At 42.5% G+C, this 10,319-nt stretch overlaps 1 protein-coding gene across 1 annotated transcript in view; it reads right to left on the bottom strand.

Annotated features, from left to right (window-relative positions):
- Positions 1 to 2,307: 2,307 nt before the first annotated feature.
- ABCC1 (ATP binding cassette subfamily C member 1 (ABCC1 blood group)) overlaps positions 2,308 to 10,319 on the bottom strand; it is a 49,804-nt gene continuing 41,792 nt past the window's right edge. Inside the window, exons 23-31 of the mRNA XM_088523198.1 lie at positions 9,936 to 10,246; positions 9,206 to 9,405; positions 8,561 to 8,687; positions 8,127 to 8,228; positions 6,695 to 6,841; positions 5,927 to 6,085; positions 4,940 to 5,106; positions 4,023 to 4,217; positions 2,308 to 2,788 (exon numbers count right to left, since the gene is read on the bottom strand). Of these exons, the coding sequence (XP_088379324.1) occupies positions 2,680 to 2,788; positions 4,023 to 4,217; positions 4,940 to 5,106; positions 5,927 to 6,085; positions 6,695 to 6,841; positions 8,127 to 8,228; positions 8,561 to 8,687; positions 9,206 to 9,405; positions 9,936 to 10,246 (1,517 nt within the window). The 3' untranslated portion in view covers positions 2,308 to 2,679. The remainder of the gene's footprint in view (positions 2,789 to 4,022; positions 4,218 to 4,939; positions 5,107 to 5,926; positions 6,086 to 6,694; positions 6,842 to 8,126; positions 8,229 to 8,560; positions 8,688 to 9,205; positions 9,406 to 9,935; positions 10,247 to 10,319) is intronic.

Here is a 10,319-nt window from a genome sequence, read left to right as displayed (position 1 = left end):
TACATCTGACACAGAAACTCTGCTGGAGGACTGCAGTCCCTGACTTCATGTCCAAGTAATTATGTAAGTGAAATCAGGAACTCAAGTCTCTGACACAGAATATAAATATGGTCTGCTCAAAACTCTACATTAACAACCTGCTTCACAAATTGCTCTGAAGAAATAAGAAATATTAAGAATTAAAAGTCTGTTTAATATCTCCAATAATCTGAATGCATAAAACTGATCAAGAGAAGGCCCTTGATTAATATTATTAATATTTTAATCAGTTATTGTGAGGCCTAGGGTGCAGCACACACACAGCAGCTTCTGTTTGTTCAGTGTTTGCTGCTAGCTCAAATTCCAAATAACACCTTTCCATCTAAACCCAGTTTACTGACATCTCGGTGGCTTTCCTAGTCTATTTGTGCATTCTGAACAAAACAAATGTTTCACTGGAGGTCAGGGCAACTCCGGCAAGGATTCTAGCAAGAGAAACCTAGAGCTCCGAGCTGCCGAGCCCTCCTGGAGACGGGGGCAGCGGCTGCCGGACGGGTCAGCCCTGGCCAGGGAGCGTCACCCGGCCCTGCCCTGGACCCTTCCCCTCCACCCCTCGTACTCGGGAAAGCGCAAACGGCACCAAGCAGCCCCGAGGAACAGCCCACGCAGACTGAAGCGACTGCTCAGCCCTGCATTATTTCATCCCCACAAAACCACCCAGCACAAAAAAACAAAAACAAAAAAACCTGCCCCCTGCACCCCCGCCATATCCACAAAACCAACCATTTCTCCCATAGCTCCCAGACCACTCTCCTTTCCCATCTGATTTTCCTTGACTAACTTAACACCAAGCCACCCAATAAGCATGGCAGACACACAGGACCGGGACACCATGGGAATGGCAATGGATCCTCTCCACAGCACCACTGCATCCTGCTCCTGTGATCCATCCTCACTGCCTGCTGCTCAGCAAGCTACGGGACTCAAATGGCAGGGTAAAGCGGGAGATGCCATCAACCTCTCCCACAGCACACGGGTATTTGCTGGCTCCCTGGCAGTCCTGCTAGCATCAATAATTCTTCTGAAGCGACTCCTCCATTAATTTGTGTTTTCAAGGCAAAAACCTGAACTGCAGAAGCTATGACTTTGTCAAATAAAACAAAAGATGACAGGTCATGTTATCATTCAAACCATTTTTCTTTTACTGCAAGTTCTTTGCAAATATTTGTATTTCTAATATAGTCATTACAAAAAATACCAAAGAAAATTTCAGTCTATTCAATTTCAGAGAGTCATAACTTACAAAAAAATAAATAGCTTTACTCTAAAGAGGAGACAATTGTATAGTCAGCAACATTATTCATACAAGTCCACATTCTCAGAGTGCTTAGTATTTGGATCCATCTAACATAGCTTACTGCCTTCCAACAATTTCTTTAAAAAAAAAAAAGGGGGGGGGGGGCTGTTAAGAACATGAGAAATGCAATTGTTTTTTCCTTCCAAAATAAAAGTGAACATTCAACAAAATTATCTTGAAACCAGACTCCACTGTTAATTGAATTCTTGGACCTCTCTGACACACATAACTCTAAAACAGTAAAACAAGAATTTTTCTTTATAAACCTTAACAGAACATTTTCCCCACAAGATTTAAGAGCCAGCAGCAGCAGCATGAAGGGCACGTTTTTTTGTTATAAGGCTAAGGTCCTTGATGGGGCAGAGCTGCAAATTAAAGAATAGAACTGCCGAGTCAAGGCTATTACAATCAATATTAGGGTAACTTGGTTTGCAACCTTTGCTGAGACAAATCCTCGGTTCTAAGCGCAGTCCCCACAGATGTGACCAGGATTCTCCACCCATGTCCTAATTCCTGAGTGATCCAGGTGTTAAATCAGTGTTAAATCAGCGCTACGTCAGCTGCTGCAAGAACTTGGTCTTGGAGTGACTGTCATGGCAGGCGTGTTTAAATACTGCTGTGAAGTTGACTGTTTTTTTGGTTTTTTTTTTTTGTTTGTTTGTTTTGTTTTGTTTTTTTACCTCTGCACTACTGACACGTTACAGTGAACTTGCTGCTATGTACTGTAAACACATATGAAACTTTAGGAGAATGCATAAAAGCATTAACCATGTACAGTAAATGCCATAATGAGAAAATCTGGCACACACACATAATTTCACAGGAATTAAAAAAAAAAAAAACAAACACGTCTTTGGGCTATAGTACTATATGCCACAAAATGTTCCAAGTGCATCCCACAGTAGATGGCTCACCAAATGAGGAATCAGCAAACAAGCAAATAATTAGCCTTTAAAAAATATTTTAAACAGAAAAAATGGGGCTTCAGAACATAAGAGCGGATGAAAAGGTAAAAGCTTTTCTGAACTTCTCTGACAGATCATTCCAATTACGTTTAAGCAATAGCAGGACAGATTCCAGAGAAAAGTTAATGTAAGTATCTGAAGTATTTTGGCCAGTATATGTGCCTCTCCTAAAGCAGGCTTGCTAAATCAATATTAAGGAGAAAAAAAACAAACAACAAAAAAAAGATATTGCATTTTTATGTTACTTCCATCTTCATGGTTTGGTTGACCTCCCGAGGTCCAACACTGAACACCACGGTTCACACCAGTTCGGTCAAAGCTACAGTTCTCCGAATGCGTCACCTTCCTCTTCCCCACGCTCACACACCAAATCCAATGCTACACCAAGCCTGAATCTTTGGCCATGCTATAGAAAATGCCTTTTTTCTGAAGTAGGTTGTCTGGGCTATCGCATTCCACAACTTCGCCTCTATCAAGGACTAAAACTCTGTAAAATAAGGGAAAAGAAAAAAGAAAAAGTTCACAACAAGATCAATCCAGAATGCCAATGAGTACAGGTTTATATGCAGACACAGGAACTGAGTGCAGCACAGTCCTTGTGTGCAAGGTAAGATAGCCCAGACTACAAGAATGAATAGCGTTTCACCTCTGTCTTGCTGATCTCATTGCAGGTGGTCTCCCTCCCTGCTCTGCTTTTTAAGCAGCATGTATTTACTCTACTATTTGCAGGCACATAAGACAGTTCTGACTGTGCTCTGTGCCAACCAGAAACTAAGGAGCAGCACTTACTGTCAAGATGGAAGTCCCGACAACTTTGTGAAATCTGGCATAAGGCTCCCTCAACTTTGCACTAAACTAACTGCTCTTATAAAGCACCCACTGACAACAACACAGATGTAGCTTATGAGAGGCAGCCATGCAGCTGTAATTAGGAAGGTTAGAAAAGCGAGGCACCACGGTCAGTTCACAGCTAAGATGCTGCCTTCAGCCATCTCCACCAACTAAGGAGGCCATGCAGAGATGCTGGCAAAGCTCCTTAGCAGGTGCTGCTCCACAGTGCTCTGGACTGATGGGTTTAACTGGGTGTTATTCTGATTAAAGGACTCCTGTGGTGCCGTGCAGGCAATGCTCCTCTCATCTTTCCCAACGACAGTATGAGCAGAGGTCTACAAAAGCAGACAACTATCTTACCACTATCTCAGCACTTTGCTCTTTGCCACTCTGTAATATTAAGGACAAAACAGCTCAAGACTGAAATTCCAAGGGAAAAAAAAAAAAAAAGTCTGAGTAAGGTGATGTATATGAATGAGGTCATATGAACTATACCCAAAAGGGAGGGGAACATTAGAGGTTGTATAAACTTCAGACAAGTGCAGAACCTGCCCCTGCCTCCTTACACTATATCTTTGCCTAGCCTGGGATATGTGCTCCCTAAAGCTCTGCTGCCTTTTCCAGCTGTGTCTAAACCCGTATTAGAGTAAGACCCAGGGAGAGATTCCTCCTGGCATCTCTCCCTTCCCTGCTCTGTCTGGGTAGCACCGACATGTCAGCGACAGAGGGATCGGAGCAGGCCCTGCGGCCAAGCACAAGCACCGTGAGCCACAGCAAATACAGTGGGGGGGAAAATGTAGTGGTTTACAGTTGGCTAACAAGGACACTCATTTAAGCAGAGCACAAAACAAGCCACACACACCAGATCACAAAATAGAAATGGTATTTACCTTGTGTAGTCCATGATTGTGTTCAGACGATGGGCTATAGTTAGAACGGTACATTCTTCAAACTGAGACTTTATGGTTGACTGTATAAGGTTATCTGTCTCAAGATCAACAGCAGCTGTGGCCTCATCTAGAACCAAGATTTTTGACTTTCTGAGCAGAGCCCGAGCCAGGCACACGAGCTGGCGCTGTCCCACACTGTGCACATGGGACAGAAAGATAAAAAGAAAAAAGAAAAAAAATGATCACAAATTTGCAGTATTTCATTTCAAGGCCTAGCAACTTCTTGCAAGATCTCTGATAAAAAGAAGACAGATGAGGTCAGTCTTATTTCACTGCAAAGTATGCAACAGCATCTGTAACTGCATTTACCTCTGTCCCAATTAAGCTTAGGCAATAAGACAGAAGAAAACATGTTACAAATGTTTTCAGCATAACAGCATCAAGCTGGAGCACTGAATCAGTGCAGGGCCGAGGACTGGATTTTAAATGGGTTTTGCAGGCTGAACACATATCCCTCTTACGGTGCAAAAAGCAAGCCAACAACTCCCACAGGAAAACTGCCTCTGTTGGGCAAGAGCCACAGCAAGTTCTAAGCATCTGCTATAAATAGCAGGCTGTGTTACTAAAAGCTTTCAAAGACACCCTCAGCTGGGAAGCAGCATTCTCTGTGTATTTCTTCGATTATTTTAAATTCACTAGCTTCAGAGTTCAAAGTATGTTCAAATTGTCCCGAATGGGTTCTAAGGCTTCTGGAAGCAGGAAACCTAGCTATTGTCTAGCACATATAACTGCCAGGAAAATCTAAACTGGAGTCTGAAATTGCTGCAGATGGCAGGGGGCACAGGAAAGGCACACACAAGTCTCCATTCTTACTCAGTTCTTAAGGTAATTTTCACAAGCAAATTTTATTTACGCACCTGAGGTTCTCCCCACCTTCAGCGCACTCATGATTAAGTTTATCAGGAAGAGATGATACAAAATTTTTCAGGTGAGCCAATTCCAAAGACCTCCAAATGTCTTCATCAGAGTGTTGCTCAAAAGGATCAAGATTCATACGCAGAGACCCAGAAAACAGCACTGGATCCTAGTCCCATAAAAAGATAATCAACAAGATGCACAGAACATGACAAACACTCCAAAAATGTTTTCTAGATTATAAAATGAAAACATGGCCAGCTGCAGTTACAAACAAGCCAGTTTACTCAAGTTAGGATTGACATATCATTTTTCCCCCCAATAACAGCAAGTTATTTTTCCTCACCTATATTCCTTACATCTCTAGGGGCCTAACCTCTACCTTCTGAAGACTCTGGCACTCCATGACTCAGTAATTCACTAATTCAGAAGAACTAACCAACCACTCCTACTTATTGAGCTACTGAGCGAAAGAAGAGGTGCTCTCTCCCCAAGGCAGTATTTGCATTATTTTTCTTCTTGGATTTGAAGAAGTACTGCTTGGGAAATAGTTTTGACATAGTAAAGTCAACTAATACAAAATAATCAAAAGGAGAAAGCAAAGTCACCCCACTGATTTCAAAGGCAAGCAGACCACAAAACCCCTTGCAGCACGGTTTTGCCTACATGCTGCAACATGATTTATATAAACAATGTTTTATGGTGTTGTTTTGAATCAGAGCAGGCAGGCACTAAAGGCTGTACAATAAGAATGACAAGGCAAGAGATTGTGGGCCCAGTACTTAAAAAGCCACATTCTCAAATACTTTAAACTGTTGAACGCACAGCGGCTGGACTAAACTGGGATGCTTTCAAGTTCACAAAAGAGCATAGTTAGATGTCTCCTTTTCATAGCTATGGATAAAGAAAGGAACATATGCTCCCCAGTTCATTATAGGAACAGCACTGTTCCAAAACAAGTTCAGATAACTGCAGTATTTCACACCTACCTGAGGGATGATGGTGATTCTGAACCTCAAGTCATGGAGTCCGATCTTTGCAATATTAATCCCATCAATAACAATTTCTCCTTCAGCTGCTTCATTAATCCGAAACAAACCCAGAGTAAGGGAGGATTTCCCAGCTCCTGTTCTTCCAACTATTCCTATCTGTTGGGGAGACATACAGGAAACAAGGAAGAGTTAAAGCATTTCCGGAAATCCACCTGAAATAGATGCATTTCAAAAGGTTATTATATTGGTTGTGCTACCAACCCCTAAATAGCATAGTCTGCTAAGGCTTACTGAACAGCAAGGAAAAAAAAAAAAAAGAGTATGAAAAAGGGGGGGGGGGGGGGGGGGGGGGGAAGGTGGAAATCAAAAAGACAAAAAGAACCACAAAAGGCAGCATCGAAACAGCAATCCATTCACAAGTTTTTAATTTTCCTGGAAAGGTACACAAAAAAGTCCAAAAATTCCTTAACACTTGTTTGGTTCATGCTTGTGATATTCTGATTCTGTTTGAATTTATGATAAAATTAGAACATAAGCACTCACTTCCATACTACACACTTTGTGTTAGATGGAAATTTCTACCTTTTTATTCATGCATACTCCAATTTTCTGTCCAAACAAAGCAAGGTACATCAAGGTAGAAGGCGTATTCTCTTTCTGTAGAAGCTCTTTTAACGCCTGAGGACTCAAGTATCGCTACAGAACAGTGCCAACACTTGCACAGTCATAAACAGCCATCCTCGGGTGCAAGCTCAGGCTCATTACCTTCTCACCCCCGTTTATGGTAACATTGATGTTTTTCAGAACCAAATCCAAGTCTTCTCGGTAACGTAAACCATAGCCTCGAAACTCAATCTTCCCCTCCTGGGGCCAAGTGCTCGCTGGGGCAGTTTGTTCAATGCTCCATTCAGCCTGGAAGAACCGCACACAAACATATCTGGTTATTTTATCCTTCAACAGGACATGGGTTCAGTTTTTGCAAGAGGACTTTATGAATACAATTAAGAAAAATCCTAAGTAGTGTGCAACTTGCAAAAGGAACTGGCATGATGGGGAAAAGGGAAAGAGACCCTGAGGCAGATTAAATGGTAGGGAAATTTGCTATCGCAAGTCCCACTTGGAGGACAAATATTCCTTTAGAATCACAGCGCGTCCACATATTTGGATAGCCCACCTACCCAAAGGTGCACAGCGAGGAAGCTATTGGGGAAGCCAGACATACAATTAAAGCAGCTCCACTGAGATGTGAGCACTGGGAGGATCTATAGGGTGACAGCAAACAGCTGCTGCCTCAGTCTCCCTTAGAGGTGGGAGAAAGGAGAACATGCCCCAGTGTTTACACTGCTAGTGCCAAACAGCAGTCTGCTACCAGGATCCGAGAAAGACTTCTAGAAAGGGTCATCATAAGCTTTGGTTGCAAAAATAGTGATTCTGGTCAGGTTCTCAAGTAACAGGCACAGCAGAGGGAAGCCATGGGGAACTATTCTATAGCCAACCTGCACAACCGCAGGTAAAATGAGTCTAACTGATTTGAAACAAAAGTAAATTGCATTTCTCCCCATATCAAGAGTAGGACAATACACACATGAAAAAAATCTAGGCACTTAAAAAAACTAATCTGTATTTGCACAGTTCCACTGCCTATCTAGGGCAGGATATCTTTTTTTTTTTTTTTTTTTGTACAAAGATGTATAATGATTGGCAGACAGCTCAAAAGCACCCCCAGGAACTACCCACTGTTACAGTCTGTCCCTAGAAAGCACTCACAGCACTCGGCTCTATCAAATTTCTGCTTTTGCAGAGCTCAGAGAACTTGTTCATCTGCACCTTCCAGTGCAGCCAGCCAGGGCGTGGGGGAGAGGCTGCAGAACAGGTCTCTGACTTTTACACAAGACAGAGAGCACCGAGCCAAAGGCACTGCAGAGGGTGACAGAGAGTATCTGGCAAGGAGGAAAAGATCTCCCATCTGGAATGCTGCTTGTCTAGAGAGGAGATAACATAAGGGTAAAGCATTTCAGTAGCAGCTGCAGGTGTTCCAGGTGACAAAGAACTAAGTGTTAAGGGAGCTGTAGCTCCCTTGTGTTCCTGTTTTTACAGCCATAGAGGCTATATGCAACCATCAGCAAACAATGTTGCAACCGTGAGGCCAGTGATAAATCTGCCAAGCACTAGCTGTAAAGAATAGTCCCCACTGTACCTCTTTCTCCATTTCAGCATATTCTTTGACTCTTTCTACTGCAACGATGTTGGTTTCCAACTCAGATGACATACGAACCAGCCAGTTTAAGTATGCTGTAATCTGCAAGAAAGACAGAAACCCACATGTACTTTACATGTAACAGAATCCCAGCAATAATCCCTGTTCACCAAAGCATTGAGAATTCACTGAATATGGTCTTTATCCATCAGTGCTGGATAAAAAAAGATGTCTTTTACATGCATGTGATGAGACTTCTGAGCCACATTCCTTCACACTGAAAGGACAAAGTAATTACTACCATCTCTCCCAATTTTATTTGCAATAACTTTTACAAAAAAAATGTAATGTTCCTTACTTCAGTTTTCCCTCCACCCCAATGCAACGTTCTGACCATCCTATGCAGCCTCAACATACACAGATTTTTTTCATACCTGCAATGAGTAGGACACCGAGAGGCCAACCAGCCCTGCACTGAGCCTGTTGCGCGCGATCACTGCGAACAGCGCTGCGAAGAGGACGATGCAGTTCCCCACACACTCCAGACGGATTGCCAGCCACCTGCAAGACAAAAAATACACAGAGAATCAGGATGGAGGCTGACTGGTGTTCTACCATGCAGCTGTTTTTAAAAAATATTAAAATGTATTTATAATATATTAATCAGTAATAAAATTTTCTAATATCAGTATATATTTATAAAATTTTAAAATCTTGTCATGGCATCTGAGTACTGCCAGTGACACAAGAATTGCAAAGTACTTAAGGCTCTGTCCTAGCAGCATGAAAACCTAGACATGTACAAAATTAATAAGCCTTTCAGGGATATGAATTCTTGTTTTAGTTCAGAGAGCAGCTGTGGTTACACTGGGATGAAGGAATCAAGACTCGTAAAAAAACATTTTCTGTGAAGTAAGGCAGAAACTCATGGGAAGAAAAGAAATTTGGAAGTCATCTAAATTCCTTCATACAAGTTTAAGCAAGGCCTCTGTGAAAGAGATACAGCTCCACAGGCTTTCTCATTGTGACTCAAGGACACAGCAGAACCATGTCCTTCAAAATTTCTTCCCCACTGTTACCTGTTTGCAACAATGCTTGGATAATAAGCTTTCTGGTTTTCATCCACTTTCATGTCATTCTGCTGTATGAAACGCTTCTGCTCCTCAAAGGCTCGAATGACACTCACTCCCAGGAGGGTCTCATTGAAGTGAGAATACACCGGAGAGCGGCTGACCGACTCCAGGCGCTTCAGCTGGCGAGAAGTGGCCACGTAAAATCTCTGCAGGTCAAAGAGCCAGAATGATGGCTAAGTTCAGGTGTCCTGACAAGGCCTCGCTATACATCTACTAAGGAGCCTAAGACCTGTCACATGAGCCTAAGAGTGACAGATAGAGTTTCTAATTCAAGAGCCCAAACGAGAAATCAGCTTCTTTTCTCAGATTTGTCCTAGTTTTACTGAACCAAGTGAAGCAAGTGCACCCTGCCAACAGAAGACAGGAGTCGAAGGCTGCCATCATTTCTCTTCCTTTGTAAACATTTTTCTGACCACACGCAGGCATTGGCAATCATGCAAACATGCCTCTCTTGTTTGGAAGATAGCTTTAAAGGTTACAGAAATCAGACTTCTACACTTGACAATCATGGAAACGCTCTGCAAAATTCACCAAGTTATCCATGCACCATCAATCAAATGCAGACTCTCAAGTCAAACGTATTAAAATCCCTTCTACCACAGAGTCAGAAGGGAACAATCTTAAATAGCAGAGGGTGAGAGTGTGTGCTGGCCCAGGTGACCCTAATGCTCCCTACCTGCACAAACAAATAGACAAGTCCCAGGGGTGGAATAATGACAGCAGCTATTGGTGTGGCCAGCAGAATGATGATACAAGCCCCAATGACATTAAAAGTTGACCCCATGAACATCTTGATGATTGGCGGGATAGTGGAGTCAATAGTATCCATTTCCTTGGAGAAACGATTCACCAGATTTCCACTGGGTGTACGTTCAAAGAAACTCATTGGAGACCTGAGGACATTGTGGAGCAGATTAAGGTGCAGGTGTCGTGAAGCAAATATTCCCCCTATTGACACAACCATCGAGTAGCCAAACACAGCAATACCTGCAGAGAAGAAGGAGGGTGGAGAGAGAAAAAGAAAGAAAGATAAAGAAGTGTTTTCTATCTCAACTCTCAC

The sequence above is a fragment of the Tinamus guttatus genome, unplaced genomic scaffold (genome assembly GCF_059628265.1).
Source record: "Tinamus guttatus ecotype Peru unplaced genomic scaffold, ASM5962826v1 Tinamus_guttatus_pri_ptg000172l, whole genome shotgun sequence".
Classification (NCBI taxonomy): Eukaryota; Metazoa; Chordata; class Aves; order Tinamiformes; family Tinamidae; genus Tinamus; species Tinamus guttatus.
The sequence above is the reverse complement of the archived record's forward strand: the minus strand, read 5'-3'. Positions and strand labels throughout refer to the sequence as shown.